The 23,574-nt window shown below is 41.8% G+C and overlaps 1 protein-coding gene across 2 annotated transcripts; it reads left to right on the forward strand.

The window, feature by feature from the left end:
* Positions 1 to 13,802: 13,802 nt before the first annotated feature.
* Positions 13,803 to 22,768, forward strand: CDC23 (cell division cycle 23). Of its 2 annotated transcripts, none has more exons than XM_057412405.1 (16): positions 13,803 to 13,922; positions 13,996 to 14,068; positions 14,986 to 15,123; positions 15,401 to 15,443; positions 15,791 to 15,896; positions 16,236 to 16,368; positions 17,587 to 17,764; positions 17,853 to 17,950; positions 18,180 to 18,261; positions 18,831 to 18,984; positions 19,120 to 19,239; positions 19,553 to 19,628; positions 19,957 to 20,018; positions 20,843 to 20,921; positions 21,017 to 21,136; positions 21,968 to 22,768. In XM_057412405.1, the coding sequence occupies exons 1-16, from the start codon at positions 13,807 to 13,809 to the stop codon at positions 22,136 to 22,138; spliced, it is 1,749 nt and encodes a 582-aa protein (XP_057268388.1). In that variant the 5' UTR covers positions 13,803 to 13,806; the 3' UTR covers positions 22,139 to 22,768. The 2 variants fall into 2 exon arrangements, with proteins under 2 accessions (XP_057268388.1, XP_057268389.1); XM_057412406.1 differs by having other exon boundaries at positions 13,803 to 13,919.
* The last annotated feature ends 806 nt before the right edge of the window (positions 22,769 to 23,574 follow it).

A 23,574-nucleotide genomic window follows, 5' to 3' on the forward strand; every position in this document is an offset into this window, starting at 1 on the left:
GTTCAGAGTACAATGCTTTTTTTCCATGATTTGGATACTGCAGGTCTTGTTACAAAAGATTCCACTAGGGCAGCCCATCTACACACTACCATTTTGTCAAAAGAAGTGATAAAAAACCGTCTCCAGCTCTAGTAATGCTCTAAGCAATAATCTGCTCCCCCCGAATGAAATTCTTCCAACCAGATCAGTTCCTTTGCTCCATTTTGTGCACCTTGAAAAGCTCAAGTGTTACAAAGAAAATGGATTCTTGACAGCACACAGTCCTGCAAAGGACTTAAGCATAAGTGAACATGACAAATGACTTGAACATGATGTCTTTTCTCCAAATACTGCATGTCACAGTATTGAGAAGACAGCCTGAGTTAATGAAAAATCTTCATATCCCCCCTTCAGAACACCCTCATTCTAAGACTCTCTAAACCTTAATGCTTTAATTAACCTTTTATTGTTTAAAGGTTATTTCAATACTTATATTCTTAAAATACAGGCCTCTATTTACTTATTCTATATGTCCCCCATTCCCAGGAGTTTATTGGAGGACCTTATTATACAGGGTTTTTTCTCATATTTCACTTTAATCATAAAAAGGAAGATATCTGAAAGGGGCCTAAAAGGATGCCGCAGAGGGACTCTTCATCAGGGACTGTAGCAATAGGACAAGGTGTGATGGGTTTAAACTGAGACAGGGGAAGTCCAGGTTAGATATAAGGAAGAAGTTCTTCCCTGAGGCGCTGGCACAGGTTGCCCAGAGAAGCTGTGGCTGCCCCATCCCTGCCAGTGTTCAAGGCCAGTTGGACACAGGGGCTTCAAGCAACCTGCTGTAGTGGAAGGGGTCCCTGCCCATGGCAGGGGGTTGGAACTGGATGATCTTAAGGTCCTTTCTAACCCAAACCATTCTATGATTCTATAATAATTGACAACAATGGATGCATCTAAAAGAAATCAAACTCTTCCCTCCTCTTTTCTCATACTAAGTCTCCATTCCTTCACGCTTAAAAGAGAACACAAAGTTTGCCTCTATTTTAAAGTGTCTTCAACCAAAGGTCATCTTGATACTGGTAATTGTGCAAAAGTATTCACACTGTAGCCTAGGTAAGTATCTGCAGGTGATAAAAATTCTAACTTTGGATTACAACTACTTCATGCTTTCAGTTGGTTTAATATACTGGTTTCAAGATTTCTGGATACCACAGCCTATCCAAACTTTACCTAAATCTGTCCTATTGCCCCACCCTTACACAATACTTACTAATTTTATTTCTAAAAGACTAATCTCAGAATACATGCTCTTTCACACAGTATCACTGTCCACCAGACTTAATTTTATGTGTGGGATTAACATAGTAAATGAAACGAGTGATTTCATGGTCAATAAGAAGCAGAAAGGTTTCATAAGGAAAGCCCAAATACTGGAAAACAGAAAATATGAAGGGTCATTCAGGGTCTGAAGAGAATATATGAATTACTGTGTAACATGAAATAAAAAGAGGTGATTTTGATTGGACTTTCTGAAGTCAGTGTACAGAACTGCATCTCTTTTAATAAGCAAAATGTTCCTGAAGCTAAGGATCATCAGTGCTCACTGCACAATGTGATGTCTGGAGGAGTTTTCAGGTAGAAAAAAGAGACAGCCTATTCTAGGAAGAAAACTGACATTCACTCCCTGCGCAGCACCCTACTGCGTGTGAACTTGAAGGTATTGCTCAATCAATCCCAGCTACTGGTTTTAAAATTTATGCCCCTGAAAAATGCAATGCAAAGATCAGCTTCTCCTCATGCAACTTCTATAAAGACAAAGTGCGTAACTGCCCCACAACATAAATACGCACCATGGTAAATCTCCAGCTGACAAGCAGCACATTCACCCAAGTTCTCTCCATCAAAAAACCTCAAACCATGGAGGAGGAGGGAGGGGGAGGAAAAGAGGAGATTAAAAAAATAGTCCTTCTAGGGAACCATAAAAGTATTTTAACAGACAACACACTATAACAAAGTGTATTAAGGAGGTGTCATGCCTAGCAAGAACTGGTTATCAATTCATGAAACACACACTGACACAAAGAATTGAATTATAACCTCCGACTGCAGACTTCTGTAGTATTTGTCAGATTTGCCTTTTAAATAACCGTACCCCAAACTCTTCACCATGGGCCACCACAATTGATTGCTTTTGGATGTACAGTCCAAAAAACAAGTCACATTATAATAATTCTGAAGGTTGTATCAATGTAATCTACGTAGCTTTCAAATGTTATACAGCACTTTCCTACTGTGTCCTGAAAAAACATGAAGCCATTATTTCTACCCAGTAATAAATCATCTAAGCACTGTAGTACTTTCTATAATGGAAAAGCTACACACTGTATCTTCCATTACCTTCCAGTTTAATTAAATGTTCTTCAAATAAATCTTACGCTTACGCTCTCGTGACATGCTACCAGTGCTGACTTCTCCATTTATAAACTGGCTGGACTCAGGCCAAGCATCCTTGCTTATCATACCTGTCACTCACAGAAAACTCCAGACTCTTAGGAACAGTCCTCTTGGGGTCCTTCTTTGCTAGTTACTAATTTGATATGTCTGTAGACTGAATTAATTATATGAGCTAGGTACCAACAGACTTCTTTTAGCTTGCTTGTTTAGAGCAGCCAAGAGGTTGAAGAAGGACAGGACACCAACATTCCTAGAAGTGAAACTACTAGAAAAAGTCTGCTTCTAAGCAGAAATACAGGCACTTGATTTAGTTTCAGTTTTCAATTAGGCAGAAAGCATTGGTTCAGGGAGCATGAAATGCCTTCTCTTTGCCTCTGAATATAGAATCTTCTTACTTATCTACCCTGACATTATAATAGCAGTATAGGAAGATGACTTTGGACAATTTTAAAACATGAGTATCCTTCAAATGGCTATGCATTTCTAGTCCACTGAAACATCACAGTGACCTGAATGTGCACAAGTCCATGGGTCCTAATGGAATCCATCCACGAGCCCTGAAGGAGCTGGCAAATGAAGTTGCTAAGCCACTGTCCATCATATATGAAAAATCATGGCAGTCAGGTGTTCAAGGCCAGGTTGGGCAGAGCCTTGGGCGACATGGTCTAGTGTTAGGCATCCCTGCTCACGGCAGGGGGACTGGAACCAGGTGATCTTAAGGTCCTTTCCAACCCAAACGATTCTACGATTCTATGATTTAAGCTAACCTGTTTTAGTTGAAATAAATAAGAGGAGAATGTATGTGCAAATGTCATCCTTCAGCACATACCAGTGTCTGAGTTAAACTGAAGTTCCTTAATACCCCAACTTCTGTTGACCTGTGGAAAATTAACTGGAAACAAGCAATGCTGTACAAGTCACTATTAAGACCTTCTAACCCATTATAACATATCTAGCAGCAGACAACTTAGATGTACAAAATTCTGTTTCAGAGTGGCATTATTCTCAATTAAAGAAAATAAAGTCAATTATGTGCAGAACATACTTTACTAATATTTAACTTCGTTTTCCTCAGGATGTCTAATACGATACACTGTTACATGAAGGAAATAAATTTTGTCTTTGTATTTGATCCACTGACAGCAGAAATCCCTTTTGTAGCAATTTATCAACACAACAGAAATCTACATGGGCACTATTTCATCTTCCCTCAGAATCAGTACAGCTCAGTTAACAAGCCACGGATTTCAATTGAATTACCACAGGTAATAAAAGCCCGTAATCTGGCGTTGATGTTTACTTGGATATTCACAATGTCCTCAGACATTCTTCACTTGAGCAAGGCTTACAAATCATTACGTTAAAGTGAAATTTGAGAAGTCATCACACCTATGCTGAAAAGTTAATTAAAATTCATTTTATCACTACCACAGTAGCACCTAACCTGCTAAAAAAAAAAATAAACAAAAAATTTTAAATGTCATTTAACACCAAGCCTATGAAGCTGAAAGAAAATTAACACATGCACCAATGTATGCTGAAAGTATGAAATGTATGCACCAGGCTGAAAGCTACTTTGCAGATAAGGGCCTGGGAGTCCTGGTGGACACCAAGCCAAACAGAAGCCAGTAGTGTGCCCTTGCCTTCATTAGCTCCACAGAAACTGTTACACAGAAAACAGCCACAACATTCTTTTGCTGAAGAGAAGCTGGTTTTACAGGAGCTATTTAAAGAACTGGTTTTTTTTTCTTAATGAAGCATGCAGAAATCATTAACACTGAGGTTCAAAAGAATATCAAATACTGTGTTTTATTTAAAAAGATCAAGTTGATAATGACACCCTTCCTGTTAAATATAGCCTCTCAGTAAGACAGATGCAAAACAGAAAGGCTACTAAGCATTCTGATTTTGTGATACACTGAGCATCAGTACATCAATCAGTGCATTACAATCAGGAGGAGCTGTGAGTACTGGTCATTGATTTATTTTGTAAGGTCAAAGTCACTGCTTCAATTTGTGTAAAATGCTGCTGCCTCAGAAGCAGCCATAAAGGATTGCTGATCACCATAAACCATCCTCCTCTCTTCTCAAATGGAAAATATAGCGAAAAGCTGTGGGGGGGAACGCCTGGACAGACCGAATATCAGTACGGGTTTGCAGAAATTTTTAGTTTCCTGACAGTAAAAACCTGCACTCACTTGCTCAGTAACAAAGCTCTGACACACAAGGAAACTACCAGCAGCTTTGACCTGTTTTACATCCATGCTCAGTTCATAGGGGGAGGGGAGAAGAATTCAATCATTGAACGTTATTAGTTTCTACTTCTTCCTGCCGAAACCTTCAACAGTAATGAAGGGTGCGGTTCTGCCTTCCCACATTCACTTCCGTCATTCTCACGCTGACTCCAGTGGCCCCGCAAAAAAAGAGCAATGGATTTTCCTTCCAATTAGCTCTTTCATTATCATCTATGTGTACAATCATTAGCATCAAAACAAGGATGGAAGGTACAGGACTCACCTTTTCAGCATACAGGAAAGACTTACGTTAGACAGCAATGCCAGTGGAACCAGAGGCTCTAGTATCTCAGTACTGACTGGACTGCTCATCAACCACAGATTCCTATTGCTCATGTGCAAGATGAAGACCATCACTCAGTATATTGTCTCCAGTCTCTCTACTCCTCAGTGACTTCCAGAATGCATTATCAGCACACTAAACACGATCCAATCAAATTAATCTAGTTCTTAGAAGTCAGTCTAATCATAATTTTTGAAGACTGGTTGAAACAACTGCCACGGTCTCTTGAAAAGGCAAGTCTGTTCTCCACTAAGTCAGGAACCACAGTTTAGCAAGAGTCTGAAGGCTCTTGAATAACAGAATCCTGAAGAACCTGCATGGTTCTTTACAGTTTTACTGTGATATCTAGGGGTCCTGGTGGGCAATATGCTATGCAAATGATGCATGCTGGTTTCCCCAGAGCACCTGGCCTATTTATGCATGCATAGCTGATACTACTTTCAAATTCATCAGAAGCTGCAATTGAATATAATCTCCAAAACAGAAAATACATGGCATGAGTCAATGGATTTCTCAGATATAAAGAAGTGATTCAGGCACAGTAAACACTTTTGCTGCGTGACTCCAGGGTCCTCAGAGGCATTTTATATCACTTAATCTCAATTTACCTCCCAGGAAAGCAATTCAGATCTGATCAAGAAGGAGTGGAAAAAAGACGTTACTGACAACACAAAAAAGCCTACTCTGATGTCATGATGCTGTATTACTTGAATCACAGGCAGATTTCCTGGAATTCAGTTTTGAAGTGGGAAAGCAGATGATAAATAGTATTGATAGAAGAACAGCCACCTACTGGGAGTAAAAGGAGAAATTATTTCAGATGACAATTAAGTTGTTATTACAGCTGAAAGTTAAAGAAGCTGAAAGTTAAAGCAGCTTTCCAAAGTGTACCTTAACATGTTATTTAGGTTCAAAATGTTCCCCATCCCAATTTTGCACATACTGCAAAGAATACAACAGTTCTAACTTGCTCACAGTAGCTTCTGGGTCACAAGACTGTTTTCTATCTCCTTACTTGCAAAAAAGACAATTTACTGTAAACTCACAGATGCCATTACCTGTTCTGATGCAGTTGTTCCAGCACCACCTTTACACAGCAGCACTGACAGAAGTAGCTGTCAGTACTCTGTTACATTATTTTAAGACACTTTTTTCACTATGCTACACAGCATTCCACACAAGGAAATCCAGTGCTTCCTGTGGAGTGGGAATATTATTTGGTTGCCCAAAGCTAGCAGTCTGTGAAAATGAATCAAGAACAAATCACAAGGATTGTTGCAGTGACATGCAAAGGCCTATGCAGTTCTAACAAAACTGAGAATTATTATTAGAGAGATTACCTTACACATAAAATACTTTAATCACAAAATGAACAGCCTGAAGAAACCCAAGGCTTAATAGTGTTTGGAAAAGATGCCCAAAATGTCTATAGCAATCCATCATTATAAAACCAATGCTTTCAAACAATCCTGCCATGATCAGGATACAAGAACACATACATTTCTGCACTTATACAGATCTCTATGAATAAATCATATGAGGAAAAAATAGTTTTTCCTACCAAACCACTGGGTCAACTCCAGCCCGGAGCTGTTTCAATTTGACTGCCAGTTGGTTCCTCTTCTACTCCGTAAGCCCCAGCACACAGAAGTTCACACTACAAAACCCTTCACAGCTAGCACTGCCTTCTCACTAGCAGATGAAACACATGGATTCCAAACCATGCAAACTAAGCCCAAACTGCTGCTGCAAAGGACAGTCCCATTCTTCCCATAAACTCTTGTAGCCCTTTTGCCACCCAAGGGAGCAGTCCCATTGTCAGCCCACAAGCTGGACAAGGTGAGTCAGATGAAAGCTGAAGCACTCTTTCACCCAAGATCTTTTCAAAACCAGATCAGTTTCCTAATCTAGTTGATCATGTAATGGCATAAGTGCTACCACCAGTATGACAGAAGTATTTGGAAAAAGCTGCCTCAAGAGGGTGAAGAAGGATCAGGAAACTGCAGTCTGAGCAACGTACCTGTCACTTAAACCCTGATGAAAAACAGTAAACAATTGTTACAGTGAATGATACTATTCTATCATGTTTGTAACAGGCAGTTATAAATTTCCCCTGCAGTATACTGTATCACCACCTGTCACCTATGGGCAAAGCTGTGTCAAACAGCCCGTTCTGCGCTCACTGCTCATGGTGACTTGCTCTCAGCACAGCAGATGTTGGAGACTGTCCTGGCCAGCACTATGGCTGTGGATCACAATGCGCCTTTGTCACATGAGATATCCTGCAGTCAATTCCCTGTTCTTGTTATGCAGCAGGCATGATTTACAAGATTAGCAACTGGTATATACAAGACAAGGTGTGGGGGGGGACGATGATGGGGGGATGCAAAATTACAAACTGAAGATGGAAAAGCCATATTAAAACCCACCCTTTCCATTCTGTCCAAATATTCCAAACACTGACACCTGTTTTTTTTCAGTGCATTCAGTGTCTATTTTTGCCCCAACAAGATCATTTTGGAACTGAACTACAATTACATTTGGTAAAGCTTAGACTTCCTTACACTGAAGTTAAACCACTTGTGGTTCTCAAGCTGCACCACTTACCCAGGGAGGCTGGCCTTAAAAAAAAAAAGAAAAAAAAAAAAAAAAAAAGGTGTCACTTTTATTCCCAGTGAATTTACTTTGGTCTTAGATATTCCCAGCTTATTAGTTTTTTGATTAGGGGGAACCCCCCCAACATTATAAAGGAACGGATGTTTGTCTGCCTAAGCGTGGACTTAAGTCTTGCAAAAAACACAAAGGAAATATCAAGTAAAGTTCTGGGACAAGTGTTCGGCACTTTAATAATCTCGCTACAGTTAAATCACAAAAACAGACCTTCCATTAACATCAGAGGTTACAAGACAGCTATTCTAGGCCAGGAGTTTATCTGCAATTAAGAACCTTTTACAAATGCAAAGAGGAAAGTCTGAGTATGAACAGGCATTTCAGTCACTTTCTAATGAAGCTGCACATCAATTTATTGCTCCAACCAGTTGATTCCTGCAAGAATCTACATACTGATTCTGAACTTGCATTATCTATAAGTTGTACCTATTTGTGCTGCCTAATGTGAGGACAATACAGTTCAAAGAGTTCACTGAACATGCTGGTTAGAATACATCCTGGAGGGTCAGATAAATCAAACTCTTTGTGAACTTTGTTCCAACCAGTTACAGAAATTTGGCAAGAACCCATCGAGTTCTCACAGAGAAAGGATTTTCTTTAAAAATCTGCTGTTGTCACACCAAGACTTTCCAAGATATGATTTTGCAAAAGGCAGGAACTGTTCAAAGATCTTCCGTCAGTGTTAGTGGCAATCTCTGAATTGGTACCACGTGGTAACCTGTGCCTTGTCTTGAAAAAAGAGAAACATCCTGGCCACTACATGGACAGCATACATATGCACATATATCAAAATTCATAGTTCTAAATAAGTTACCTTCAAATTTCACTTGAAGTAGGACAATTCAAGTAGCCACAAATCAACTAAAGGATAGCCGGTTTAAGAAGATTCATACTACTACTTTATTATTTTTAAACCAAAGGTCACTTAAGGAGATCTGGCATAATGTACACATGGAACCCAGACAGAAATGTAACTCTCATTTCTGGAAGGAAGAATACTATTAGAAAGAAGAAATACAAAAGGATGCTTGAAAGAAAAGCTCATCTCCATGGGATTAGAAGTACACAAGAGTCACCCTAAACAAATAGAATTAATTCCATTCTCACTCAGGAACTCAGTAACTGTGTCACAGAGCTGACACAAATTCATGGGTAACCTTTTTGCCTTCTGACAGGCAATCTCCCACCTTTGAGGCTATCCACAGTTGGTGAGAATTTATTCCTCAGTCTTGCTGTAAATTAAGTACAAATGGTTTCTCTCACAGCTTAGGGTCACATAGTTTCCAAGCTCTAACCTTAATGACGTGCTGGCAGAAGGTACAAGCAAACAGAGGGGTTGCAGTAACTGTGCTAAATAGAGAATACAACCAACAGTAGAAAATTTCTCAGCGTAAAATTATACAAGAACCTGTACTCACAGCTTTACATATATATAGCTTAAAATCATTTGCATATACATAGCTTAAAATCATAACTGTTTTTTAAGCAAGTTTAAAAGCACAGTTTGATAGTATCATGATAAAGAAGTTGAACCCAGAGAATGCAGAAGTCTGGATTTCCTCTGTCAACACATGAAATTCCCTGTATTGGGAAGACACTTGACTTGGTAGAGGCCACTTACACAGATTTCACTGGGCATTAGCTGTACAGCTGAAAATTTTAACTTTGGGGGAAAAAAAAAACAACGAAACAGAAAAAAAAGAAAAACCAACTTTTAAAGTCTACACAAGCCATTTGTACAATGAACACAATTCCCCCCCGTTCTGACCTTCACTGCTTTTGTCACCGTGTTTCTATGTTCTGGTACTAGAGACAGTCTCACCCTGGTAGCTCTGCAGTGACATGGTGAACAACCTCCTGCTCTTCCAACAGCACCAGTTAGGACAGGCAAGTTAATCTGGATTTCCCAAAGATGTTACCAGGTTTCCTGCAGTGGATTTAATTAGGCCCCTGCTCTAAAAGCCAGCCCTGGGTGTCACTTAAAATATGCATCTCTTAAACAACGGACTGACAGGAAGAATGATGAGTTCTCATTATGAAGCAAGTCTAGAGCAATTGAATTACTGGACTCTAGCTATCAGTAAGTGCCCTTTTGTCCTTTTCTTATGCCTGTAAGACAGAGCCCAAAGCGCCACCTTCTGCTGAATAGCGGGAGCCACAAAACCCAATTTCAGCAGCTGGTGACCTACTGCAGTGATAGATATTCACACACTCAAATCCATCTGGTTAGGCACCAAAAAATGAACATGTTTTCTCACTGAGAAGCTCAGTATGTCAGAGCTTTCTGAGCTCCTGCTCTTCCAGCAGAACAATCATATGAACAGCTAGAGCAGTGCTGCCCCAGTGGCACACATCAGGAACCTGACATAAAGGGTATGTTACTTAGATTTCAGCAAGCGTCCGACTAAGTAGAACTTTGTGCATTCTTGCAGAAGGCTCCATATTTCCTTTTGAAATCTCACAGAGCGCCTGAAGCATATCGTCACAGCTTCCAGAAGGAAAATAGCATGCAGTAGTCAGCGGGCCCAAAAGATGGACAGACTAACAAAATGACTTCACAGGCCTCACATACATCAAAATAATTTACAAAAAAAACACCCCAAACAAAAAACCAGTCATTGTATGATTGCAAAATATGAACATCCTTAAGTTAAAACAATGTAATTATCGAACAAACATCAAATGCAAATTTAGGAGTACAGAACAGCCCGCTCTAACAGCTGATACCCAAGTATGTATAAAAATACCCATGTACTAATGAGACTGTAAAGACAACAAAAGTTTATCTTCAGATCAAAAACCAAAACCTGAGTCTCTGTTCATCTGTATTTGGGGACAGGGCAAGGAGAGGGAATGGGGAATGAGTCAGGCATTTTGTGTATTAACTAGACCCATCTTTGTAGTAACAGGAATAACAAAGAATTTTTTATTGGCATTTTGGATATATGGGCTGGCAGAGTAAGAGAAGTATTTTCTATTACAGCTTCAACCAAACTTGTAACATATGGCTAAAATTAAGACAGAAAAAAAACATGAAATACTAAAATCAGACTTCAAACAATGGACCAGTTTGCTTTGTCTATTTGAAAGACCAAAAAACCTATAAATAACCCATTATTTCCCAAATAAACTGGGCTGTTCCTATTGCTGTCAACCTTTGTAGGACAACCTTGATTTCAGCAGACTGCTCCAGATCAACAGTCTGGAGACTGCTCCAGAACAACACAGTCACAACCTAGAAACTGTCACAATAATCAACAAACCGAAAGCTGGTGGTAACCTTAGAATTTAAACTGAATTCAGTGTTAGAGGAAGTAGTGACATTAGTAGCTCACAAAACCACAACTAAGCCAAAACCTTTCTTTGTGATACAAAAGAATCAAGTAGGGAGACATGGTGCTAATCAGTGACACTTATTGCCAACAGACTTGCGGCAGATTCAAACACTAGATCCTCTGATTCAAGTCACTTCTGTAATAAAAGAAGTGATAGTGAAGGCTACTTTCATGATACAGACAATATACTTCCCTTACCATCAGAAAAAGAGAAAAAAAAGAACCTGCAAGTGGTGTACAAAATGAGTTTTAACAGTATTCTTTCCTAATTCCTCTTTTAAAAGAGAGTTAAAGCTGACATTCTGATACTGGAAAGAGCACAATGGTGTAGTATTATTTTTCTGAAAAAGCCTAAAAAGTTGTGGAGCAAAATGATCTCAAAACAAGCGCTTAAATTTCTGTACTATTAGAAAAAAAAATCAAAACAAAAAAACAAACAAACAAACAAACAAAAAAAACACCCCAAGAGTTAAATCCCATTCCACTGTAATTCCAGTTAAGTACCCAAAGCATCACAGGGAAAAATGCCACAAGAAAATAAACAAATGACAAAATTAAAAAGATGATACTGGTTTAAAAGTACAAGCTTGAGTGAGTGGTATTAGGACTAATTCTACTTCGTGTTTTTAAATTATGATGTTCAGCACAGGAGGTAGGCAGTGAAACTTTCAAATGAGACTAAATTAGGAGGTGTTATCAACACAGAGGCAAATTGAAATACTCCATTAAGAAACAATCAGATGACCCTGAAGACTAGAACCCCGAGGACGACCCTACTAATGGTACTTCTGCTATCGGCTGAGAACTGATCAACTAGAAACAAGAAAGGCCCCTGTTTCTTTATCTCAGAATGATTATGATGCTGCAGTGCTATTTGCCTTGCCTCCCCAGCTTTCATCCAACAGCAGGCATCGCCAGTCTAAGACTCAAGCCAGATAAATTTTGATTACATAAAGAAAAGGGAAAATTCAAACACTAAGTCAGAAATGGGTGAGATTTTCAGCTGTGCTGAACGGGAAGGGCCCTCCCGAAAGTGTCCTTACGGCACAAACCGCTGCTCAGACTCCACCAAAGGATCTCTCTTCCAGTCTTCTCCAGTCCTTTTTCCTCCTCACTGCAGCGTCAACACACCACAGTGCTGGTCCTCAGTCTCCAGCACTCCGTATAGACACCTGTTAAAGAAAGGCAAGGATGTACCTCAGTGAAAGGCAAAAAGCCCACACAGTTAATAACGTTCGGCATGTCAAAGGCTAGGGCAAACTCTGTAAGAATGAAGAAAGGCAAAGTACAGAAAAGAGGAGCGGGGAGGCCGGCATCAAGGTACCCCCTGCCCCTCCAGAAAGGAAAGGAGCATTGGGAGCCCCTCCACTTCGTGTAACCCAGCCCACCTCGTTGCACTGGAAACCCCCTCTCCGTCCCACGGGACATACTTCCCGCCAACACCTCGAGCCCTGGAAACCGCACCGGGAGTGCCCACTTCTCGGGAAGGAGTAGGGCCGGGACCCGGAACCGCTCCTCAGACGGGGCGCCAAACTTCCACGGGAGCCGAAGAGAGGCGGAGAGCGCCGACCCGAGGAGGAAAGAGCCGAGCAGGAAAGCGACGAACCGAGACGAGGGCGGTCTGACAGAGCCAGAGGGCAGAGACGCAAAGAGCTGAGGAGGGCAGGCCGGACAGAGCCTACACGGAAAGAGCCGAAGCGGACACAGGAGTGAAGTAGGCACTTAAGATTTCCAGGCCTATGGCTAGCAGAAGGCAAAAAGAGCATGGTCCTCTTGTTTTATAAACACTTTATCCCAGCCGGTCCAAAAGCAGATCTGGCATCAACTGCGAAAGAAATCCCCTGCCTCCCCTTCCTAATCACGTGGCCAACTACACATGCAGTGCCTGATCTGCATTTGAACAAGAATTTGTACTGGGACATTATACACAGTTCCAACGTTTATCAAGATCATTTATTAATACTGTGTGGGAGGAATGATTTTCTTTTAATCAACAAACACAAAACGTCGTCAAAAGAGGTCTTTCCTTTGTTCTTTTGTACAATATTATCCTTCGTAAACTGACACGTGAAACGACACACTTCAGGAGAGACAAGAGCAGACCTCTAACCTCTTCTGACAGGTAACCTTCAGTTGCATTTAGATAAGAAATTTTATTTTAACGTAAAAAAAAAAAAAACCAAAAAAAACAAAGCAAAACAAAAAACAACAACAACAAAAAACAAACAAAAAAAAAAAACAAAAAAAACAAAAACAAGGCGGACAAAGCCGAGTCGGAAAGAACCGAGGCTGACGGAGTCGGACAGATTCGAATAGAAAAGCGCCTGATAGCGCCGAGGCGTAAACAGCCTAGGTGGACTAGCGAGGCAGACAGCACCGAGCTGAGCCGGACCGGCCGGAGCTTATTGAGGCGCTGCACCCATAGCAACGGGCGGAACGAGCCTGACCCCGCGTCTTTCGCTCCCCCTTCAGCCTGGCTCGGTGCCGGAGCGCAGCTGTACCGGCGATGGCGAGTCAGAGCACCAGTTAGGCAGTCAGAGCACCAGTTAGGCAGTCAGAGCACCAGTTAGGCAGTCAGAGCACCAGTTAGGCAGTCAGAGCACCAATTAGCCAATCAGAGCGCCAGTTAGCCAGTCAGAGCACCAGTTAGCCAGTCAGGCTTTTAGGATTCAGCGCGTCTGTTTGATTGGCAACGAGCCTTTTCGAGCTCAGCCAAAGAGAATGCTGCGTCTACGGTGCTGAAGGGTACTCAGTGTGTGGGGCTGTGATTGGCTGGGAGCGCTCCGGTGCAATGGCGGCAGCGGGGTTTTCTGGAGGCGACTTCTCGGACCTGCGGGAGATCAAGAAGCAGCTGTTGTGCGTGGCGGAGCGGAGTCGCGAGCGAGGGCTGCAGCACAGCGGCAAGTGGTGAGAGCCGCGCGGGCGGGCGGGCGCGCGGGCGCGCGCGCGGGCTCCGCTTCAACCGTTTTTCCCCTCGCAGGGCCTCCGAGCTCGCCTTTGCCTTGGATCCGCTGCCTTTGAGCGAGCTGCCGCCGCCGCCTGCGCTCACAGAGGTACGGCCGGAGCGGGCTGCTGCCGCCCCAAGAATCGGCACCCGCGGGCTAGCTGGGCAGGGCGGGCCGCCGCCGTGGGAGCGCTTTGAGGCTCGGGGGGGGGGGGACGGGACGGTGCGGTTGGTGCAGTGCTGCCCGTTGATCTTGCCTGCAGCACCGGGTTAAAACCGCGACCGCGATCACTTCAAAATCCCGCGCAGGAAGGAGGGGGCTCCGGGCGCTGGTGGTTGTGCAGAGCTTTGTTCCATAGCGGGGCAGACAGAGCTGAGCGTGCTTTCCCGGATGGGAGGTGTTCCATGTGTGGCTGTCCTTATAACATGATTCTCTCTAAGCAAAGCTTGAAATTATGCTACTTAATTTTGGGGTTTATTTGTTTTTACCAAGGCCAAAATTTATTATAGTACAAATTACGTCGTGCCTTTAACTCGTGCTCTTTAGGATACTTTAGATTACAGAAGATAAAAATTGTATCTCTGTCCCTGTGTTCTTAGGTGTATAGGTGGGCTTTTAGGTACGTGCCTGTTTTGTCAAGTTATAGCAGTGTGACACATCGCAAGTGCATTTCAGAGCACTTAATACTATTTGCTATGGAATTCCTAAGTAGGTTACTTACTGGTGGTTGTTCATACTTGCTGAATAGTCAATTCATGTCTTCTGGCACCTTGCCACAATTTGTTTTCTGGAGTTTCACTGTGTATTTTAGATGTTTCTGATTAGTCTGTTCATGTTATCTGAGATCTAGGAATCTGATCATGTGAGGGAATAGAGGTACTTTCCTGATTGTCCTCAAACCATCTTTGAGGATGAATAAACATTTTTAGCTTCCAGAGCGATTTCATTGATCTTTTGTAACCACGTAATTGTCCTAAAGCATGTCAGAGCTTCTGAGGTCTTACAGCTCTTCTGTGTCCCTGCAGGAGGATGCTCGTGATCTGGATGCCTACACGTTAGCCAAGTCTTACTTTGATCTAAAGGAATATGACAGGGCTGCCTATTTTCTACGGGGATGCAAGAGTCAGAAAGCTTACTTCTTGTATATGTACTCTAGATACCTGGTAAGACAGAAGGGAAGATCGCCTTTTCACACCAAATTCCTCTGCTGCCCACCCCTCTCTGGCATACCTTTTTTTTTTTTTTTTTCCCTTTTCTGTTCTGAATGAGCACCCAGAATTCCCAGTTACATGCCTGGGGGAAGCAGGATAGGACTGTTCTTTTTAGGACCATGGTGTTTGTGAAGGCTCAGTTTAAGTTCACGTGCTGCTGCTGGCATTGCAGTGGGCGTAAGGAATATACTGTTATGATGTAATTTTGGGTTTCCTCTCTTTTCCACAGTCAGGGGAAAAGAAGAAGGATGATGAAACAGTGGATAGTTTGGGTAAGTCTCTGGTGTCAAGAAACACAAGACAATATATTGAAGTTTCAGGTAATGCCTTTTCATGTAAATCACCTTATCTGTGTGGCTTTCCCCTCTCAGTTTTTTGATAATAAAACTGAAATAGTATAACATTTCTTTCATTCTTTCTCAATTCATTGGCTTAATACAGGTTACAGATTTTCATTTATTAGCTCTTCTGTTAAAGCAGATGATCAGATTAAGTGATTTTCTTCTAAAAAGAGGAAGCCTTCAGGTCATGTCACTGATGACTCTGAATATAGCCTGGACTTTGTGATTGCTGTGGTAGGACTCTGGATTGAAACCTAGTTGACTTTCTCTTCATGCAGGACCTCTGGAAAAAGGACAGGTGAAAAATGAAGCTCTACGAGAATTGCGAGTTGAGCTTAGCAAGAAACACAAGGCACGGGAATTGGATGGATTTGGCCTTTATCTGTAAGTGCATGCATTTGTAATATATTTAAATGAACTTATACTGAAAGAGGGTGGATTTAGATTAGATATTGGGAAGAATTTTCTTCCCTGTGAATGTGGTGAGGCACTGGCACAGGTTGCCCAGAGAAGCTATGGCTACCCCATCCCTGGCAATGTTCAAGGCCAGGTTGGACACAGGGGCTTGGAGCAAGCTGCTCTAGTGGAAGGGGTCTGTGCCTGTGGCAGGGGGTTGGAACTAGATGAGCTTCAGAGTTCCTTCCAACCCAAGCCCATCCATGATTCTGTTTGTGTGAACATGCAGTGTTGTGATTCTGATTAACTTGATAACTTTATTTACAGGTACGGTGTCGTGCTGAGGAAGCTGGACCTGGGGAAAGAAGCCATAGATGTGTTCGTTGAAGCTACCCATGTCTTACCTTTGCATTGGGGAGCCTGGCTGGAACTTTGCAACTTGATTACAGATAAAGAGATGGTAAAACTTGGGAGATATCAAGATGTGGTAACAAATTCCAGAGTTTAACACGATTCAGTAACCATTGATTCAGTTGCAACAAGATTGATATCAGCCACTGCTTTATTCTGTTAGACTATCAGGCAAAGCAATCCAAGATTGTAAATGATGTTGTTAAAGCCTCTTTTTCTTCAATTGCTTGTCATGCTGTAGTTTGAGAATCTTTATGCAGGCAGGGCTGATTTCCTTTCATTCACTCACAAAGTGGTTTAAGAAATGGCGTGTTCACATATTCTGAAGCATTTGTCAGCAGGCTTATTGCCCTGTCACATGAAGCACGTGGAGGAGATCCTCCTGAAGTACTTTTCTAAGATAACTTTGGTTTTCGTTTTGTTTTTCTTCCCTGAATCTGGTTCTAGTTCCACAGTTATTGAGCACTTTGGTGGCCTGGAAGGGTGTGTAGAATCCCTGCTTTTAAAACTAATATAGTAACATGGGTGTTCCCTTTGTAAAATACAATTCATCTCCTATGTGTTACTTTGTATGAAAGAACTGAACTTTGATATAAAACCAAAATAGGTTACTTTTCTTTGCACTTGGGACTTTTTGACTCCTGGAATTCTTCAGTCAGTTCTGGCTGGTGGAATATTTAACAAAGTAGAGGTGGCACAGAAGAGATTGGTAAAAGGGAAATGTATTTTTGATGAGAGTATCTTCACTTAGGTTATCAAAAAACAGTGATATGATATTGATGCTCAAACGTGGGAAGAGCCTTTGAAGGACTTTGAATTTAATGGAAAAACAAGGCCAATGGCTGAATCGAAAGCCAGGTGCTGTCAGATTTGAGGACAATTTATTCACTTGTTAATCAAATGAAATAGCTTCAGTTATGCAGTTTCAGCAGTCATGTGGACAGATGCAGAGTGACTAAATAGAATTTTGTGGTCCATGTTGTACTGGTTTTTAGACTGAGTGTCTTAATGCTCCTTTTCTGTTTCAATATTGTTAACTTAGACATTATTTTGTCTTTCCTGTGGAAGAGCCTGATATTAATTCCTGGTCCTAATACTGATCTTTTGTAGCTGCTGTTATGGTATAAGAAAGCGGTTGCAGGAAAGCCTCCTACCTCAAGACCATCTGCTAAATTATGGGAGGGAAGATAACGGATTCTTTGCCTCAGGTGGTTCTTGGAATACTACTGATTGTCATCTCTTCCTCCTCTTCTTTGGTTCTCGCTAGTTGAAGTTCCTGTCGTTGCCAGATACATGGATGAAAGAGTTCTTTCTTGCACACATTTATACAGAGCTGCAGCTGATAGAGGAGGCTCTGCAGAAGTACCAGAGTCTCATTGATGCAGGATTTTCCAAAAGCACTTATATCATCTCTCAGATTGCAGTTGCCTACCACAATATCCGAGGTCAGTGACACTTACTAACCAGGAGGAATAAGCCTCTTAATGCCAACTTAGCATTTCTCGTTATTGTTCTGTGTCTGCTGTTCTTCAGATATTGACAAAGCTTTATCCATCTTTAATGAGCTAAGGAAACAAGATCCTTACAGGATAGAAAACATGGACACTTTCTCCAACTTGCTATATGTAAGGGTAAGCACTCTTTCTATTGTCTGTCCATAATGATGGTATCTTCAGAGATGTTTTAAACACTGGCAAAGCAGCTGGTGCTATCTAGCTTCTGAATATAGGCTTTTGACTTATGCTTTCTGCTTCACAGCTCCATGGACAGATACAGTGTGTACATTGCTAATTGCCTAGCTTATCTTTGAAACAGTAACATGTTGCTTTTCTAATCTCTCTTGTTTCTTTGTTTCACTAGAGCATGAAGCCTGAGTTGAGCTATCTGGCTCACAATCTCTGTGAGATAGACAAGTACCGTGTGGAGACCTGCTGTGTAATTGGTGAGAGCCAGCTCTTTCACATGTCTTGATTATGCTGTGTGCAAGCTGTGTAAGGAAAGCTTGTGGAAAATGGATTAAACAGCAAGGCTGTCAAAACTACTTTGTGAATGTGGACCAAATGACAAAGCACCCTTTTTCTTTGCTCTGCTCTGTAAGAACTGCTGTAGTTCTCTCAGTGCAGAAAGGAACTGAAGAAATCATTATGAAGACCAGTGTAGCTGATAATCCCTTTATAGTCTTGAAACTCCATGGAAATAATTGTGTGCCTGGACCAGAAAATTAATTTGTTAAGTGATGACATGAGTTTTAAGGACAAGGGGTTGGGATCTTGATTAATGCAACTGGAAAAGGATTGAGCAGAACACTGGAGAACAGACTGCTATTAGGTCTCTTGAGGTTTTAGTCACATCTGCCTTTAATGGGACTCTTTATAATTTAAGTTGGGAGGTGGTCGATCATACCTCTTCCATCTCTTTTCTACTTCTCTGAGTTTTTTTGTTTGTGTGTTTGAGGTTTTTTGTTTGGTTTTATTTTTAAAATGTATTTAAATATTGTTACTTTTGCTTTAGGGAATTATTACAGTTTGCGTTCCCAGCATGAAAAAGCAGCCCTCTATTTCCAGAGGGCCTTGAAACTGAATCCTCGTTATCTGGGAGCATGGACTCTTATGGGACATGAGTATATGGAAATGAAGAACACATCTGCAGCTATCCAGGCTTATAGGTATCACTTGTGTACTGCACAAAATGGTGTGTGAATCTGCATACATAAGGATTGAAGTAATGTCTTTGTTATTTGGTAGCCTTTTGCTGAACTGTATCTTTGTATTTATTCTGACTGATTCATCTCCTTTGACAGACATGCAATAGAGGTGAACAAAAGGGACTACAGAGCATGGTATGGCTTGGGGCAAACCTACGAAATCCTGAAAATGCCATTTTACTGTCTTTATTACTACCGACGGGCCCACCAGCTCAGGTAAGGTTCCAAATGGACCCATGTTGCTACTAGCTAAGAAACTTACATATAGGAACCAAGTTGGGGAAGGAAGAGTAACATCAATACTATGTGGCTTGTGCAGTCTCACTATTCCAAACCCTTTTAGTTGCATTAGTTAACAGTTAACAAAGGCTTTGTCAATTAAATGCTGAGGAATGCTGGTCAGGAGTGTAAGTGATGTTTTATATGAGAGGGGATGACAGGCACTGCTATGTCTAGATTTCCCCCACTACCCCATCCTGAGGTCAGCTTGTTGTCCATTAAGCTGCATTTAGGAATTGCTCTTTTACAGACCAAATGATTCTCGTATGCTGGTTGCTCTAGGAGAATGCTATGAGAAACTCAATCAGTTGGTGGAAGCTAAAAAGGTGAGTGAGAACTGATGTTTGGAGGAGGACGTTAGGATGTCTCCCAGGACACTAGGAGGAGTTATAGCACAATTGTGTGGCTGGTGCCACTGTAAATGCACTGGGCATGTTGCTAGGAGCTTATTGGAACAGTTTCTGTGGTGCTTACAATGGGATAAGTTCTGCTGCAATGTAACTAGAGCTGCTGATAAATAAAAAGGGTCCTCTACAGATGGCATGTGCCCCTTTGCTGGACAGCCATGTAGTTTTCTGTTTCTAACCTGCTTGCATGAGTCATGAGCTGGAGTCACTTTTGTGGTGTGCTTGACTGACTCTCCTTCCTCGGCAGTGCTATTGGAGAGCTTATGCTGTAGGAGATGTGGAGAAAATGGCACTGGTGAAACTAGCAAAGTGAGTATGTTTTGTCACTGAACTGTCAATACTATGTTAAATGCAACTTGCACTTTGATATCTAATGATACGATACGAAATGTAAAACGAGGAGCTGCTGTTAGGTGGTATTAGTAGCTCTGTAATAACTGCTATTGTTAGGTCTGTAGTGACTGCTAATTCTGTGTCCAGCTTTAGCTTCCAGTCCCTCTTGGGTTAACTAGAGAGAATCGTAGTGTGGGTTGGAAGGGACCCCTGAATCCTGAAGTGTTTTGATCAGGCAATTGTATTTGTTGTATTGAAACTTAAAGCAATCTCTGATAGTAGATGATGTGCAAAATTGTAGATTGATTTATGTTTTTATTATTATCTCCCTCCCCACATTATGTGGTTGTGACCCTGGGAGAGGGTTTAATGTGAAATAAATATGAACATTGTGACATCGCCACTAATATTTTGAGGGAGATAAAGTAACATAAAGTGTTAAAAATGAAGGGGAAGGAAAAGGGGAAGTAGAGGGTGAAGCTGCTCTACAAAGACTTCTGGGATATAGTGGGGGAAGAAGGAGCACTAAAGGAAATGTGATAGACTAAGCAAAGGTCCCTGCTTTGGTTGTCACTGCTTCTGGCAGTTAGTACCTGACTGGCTGCTTCCTGTTCATGTAAATGTTCTTAAACTGGGTCATCTGCTTCCATGAGGGGCAGTACCTGGTGCATGTCATGCAGATTCTGAAGGAAAAGACCTGGCTTTAGACTGAGTCAGAGCAAGTAGGTACTTTCTTGTAGACCAGGAAGGTCTTCAACAGTGCTGTCTTGTTCCAGTGGCCTGTTTTCTTCCTTTTCTAGGCTGCATGAACAGCTGAATGAATCTGAACAGGCAGCTCAGTGCTATATCAAATACATCCAGGATATCTATTCCTGTGGGGTAAGATGGTATCTTGGGAATAAAAGAAGTAAACATGGTATAGAGCTAGCCTGGAGGGCACTCACAGATGATGGGTTTTACCCCCCTCACTGCAGGAGATAGTGGAACACCTGGAGGTCAGCACTGCCTTCCGTTACCTGGCCCAGTACTACTTCAAGTGTAAGCTCTGGGATGAAGCCTCCGCTTGTGCTCAGAAGTGCTGTGCATTCAATGATGTGAGTAGTTGCTCAGTCTTAATCATAGAATGGTTTGGGTTGGAAAGTTTTTTTTTTTTTTTTTTTTCCTCCCCCGTGAGCAGAAGGGATCCTTTATTGAGTGAATGAGGGCTGTCTGCCATGCAGGTCATATCCTAAGTGGTGGTGCTGTATACCTGATCACTAATGCTGCTTATGATTGACTAAAGTCATGGAATGTGGTGTAGATAGTAAAATTGAACCATGTCTCATTGGTGTTTAATAAGTAGAAGAATTTGAGGCTCCATATGGCAGTCTTAAGACTACTGAAAATCTTGGTTTGAGGAGGTGGTTAAACGCTCACAGATTCCACATGCTGTGTAATGATGGTACTCACATAACTTTTTTTTTTCTCATTTTCTGTGTGTAGACAGTGCGTAGTTTATAATAGTGCTTATGTTTGTATGTGACTGATTCTGCGATGTTTATAAGTGTGCACTTGCAGACACTGGCCATGAGTGCAGGGTGCATGGCCTGTGCTTAGCAAAGCTGTCTGGAACTCTAGAGAATCTGAATTCAACTGATTTGAAACTTTTCCAATCCACTTTTTGCTGGAATATTTAGGCAGCTTCAGTGGTTGATGATGCCACTGTCTGAAATACCAAAGTGACATGCAAATTAGGTGGGTAAAGGGAGGAAAGGCTTTAAATTCCGTAACATTTTTAAATAGCAGAAGAAATTAGGATGGTTTTTATAGCTTGCAGAGATACAGAATGACAAAGTACTGTAACTTACACTGGTTACCTACTGAATTTGACCCAGAAACTACCCATCCATAGGTGTATTGTTTTGGTTTTTACAAATCCTTTTCAGACTAGAGAAGAAGGGAAGGCCCTGCTGCGGCAGATCTTACAGCTCCGCAACCAAGGAGAAACATCATCCGCAGATATTGCTGCTCCTTTTTTCCTCCCTGCGTCCCTGTCAGCAAACAACACTCCTACACGTCGTGTCTCTCCACTCAATCTGTCTTCTGTAACACCATGAGCAATGCTTATACTTCTGTGTGTTGAATGAGACCTTACAGATTTCTTTCCAGTGAAACCTGGACATTCATTATTGCCGCGAGGGTGAGGAGTTACTAGAGCTCACAGCTGAAGACGGATGCGCCCCACCAGACAAAGGTGCAGCCTATGTCAGAAGTGCCTGTGCTGAGACATGAGAACTGCTGTGCTTCTCACCTGGTCATTCCAGTCAGAGGGCAGAATGTTTCAATGTGCAGGACCACTCCTAACTGAGGGACCAGAAAAAACTTGTCTGCTTGAGTTAAAATGTATTTGAAGTTTGGTTCTGCTGTGTTACCTCTAGTCTTTACTGAACTTCTTTGGATGACCTTTTGGTGGTATCATTGCCATCTATGTTGGGAACTGTTGCCTGCCTACTTAATGACTTTTAATTGTCTTGAACTACACAGATGTTTCACTGAAGCAGTAGATATGGGCACTTAGGTATAGTGCCATGTCTATGTGTCAGTACTGACAGATGTCAGAGGAATTCCAAGTAGCTGTAGGTGACAGCTGCTTGTCTTTCTGTCTGTGGATCTGACATACTTTGGCTTTCAGTAGAAAAGCAGCCACTGGGATAACACCATTAAAAACTAATGGTTAAATTACTGTCCTTGGGCTTTCATGTGTACTGTTGCAAATGAAACTGAATGAGCTGTAAGGGACCACTTTGTTCCGGATCGCCGCATCTTGTGAACAGGATGTTATATGGGATTCCTCCCCTCCAGTGCTGCTGTTTGTCCCTGCTCACGCAGTTTAAATTGTGCACTACAGCCATGACCATAAATTAACAACTACCCTAAACAAGAGTACGGTGCTCTTAGATGTCTTTGCTTAAAACAGAAACTGCAGAACTGGCCTGATCATGTTTCCGCTTGCTTAAAGTCTGCTAGTGGAACATACATACATGCTTACAGTGACTTGAGTACATGCTCATATTCTTCAGTCTCTCCATTCTCTGCCCATGACCTTTTTCCATGTCTAGACCTTGGGTGTGTTGTGCAGTCAATCCTGAACCTAGGGTATGTATAGATTTGGGGTTTCTCTTGTGTGCTTGCTATTGGAACATGCATGTGTACACAAAGTTAGGAGCACAATAACATAGAAAACAAGCAGTAATACTTAATCAATAAAAGCATGGCAAGTGGTCTCAGCCAGACAAGGGTTACTGAGCAGCAACCTGTGAATATGCAGCTTCTCTGTCTGCCCCTTCCCATCAACATTCTCATTCCCTGCCTCCCCGCACTTTTCCCATGCTTGAGCCTCCCTGACCCGTCTTTTCCCCTCCCACAGGGTCTGTGTTTATTCTCCTGGCATCTGATGATGCATCTTGCAGGTCCTGCAAGGTGGTCCTGCAATCCCTCTCCCACATCATGAAGTAAATTTGCTCTTGCTTGTAAGACCCTTCCTTGTAACCAA

Source organism: Pezoporus wallicus, unplaced genomic scaffold (assembly GCF_028554395.1).
Source record: "Pezoporus wallicus isolate ANWC-B61680 ecotype Strahan unplaced genomic scaffold, APGP_CSIRO_Pwel_v1 contig_7842, whole genome shotgun sequence".
Taxonomy (NCBI): domain Eukaryota; kingdom Metazoa; phylum Chordata; class Aves; order Psittaciformes; family Psittacidae; genus Pezoporus; species Pezoporus wallicus.

Excerpts from the sequence above, each read along its gene's own strand:
- CDC23 (XM_057412405.1), top strand. The coding sequence starts at position 13,807 with ATGGCGGCAGCGGGGTTTTCTGGAGGCGACTTCTCGGACCTGCGGGAG. Across the intron at positions 14,069-14,985 it reads CGCCGCCTGCGCTCACAGAG|GAGGATGCTCGTGATCTGGA; the intron begins GTACGGCCGGAG and ends GTGTCCCTGCAG. Across the intron at positions 18,985-19,119 it reads GCAGCTATCCAGGCTTATAG|ACATGCAATAGAGGTGAACA; the intron begins GTATCACTTGTG and ends CTCCTTTGACAG.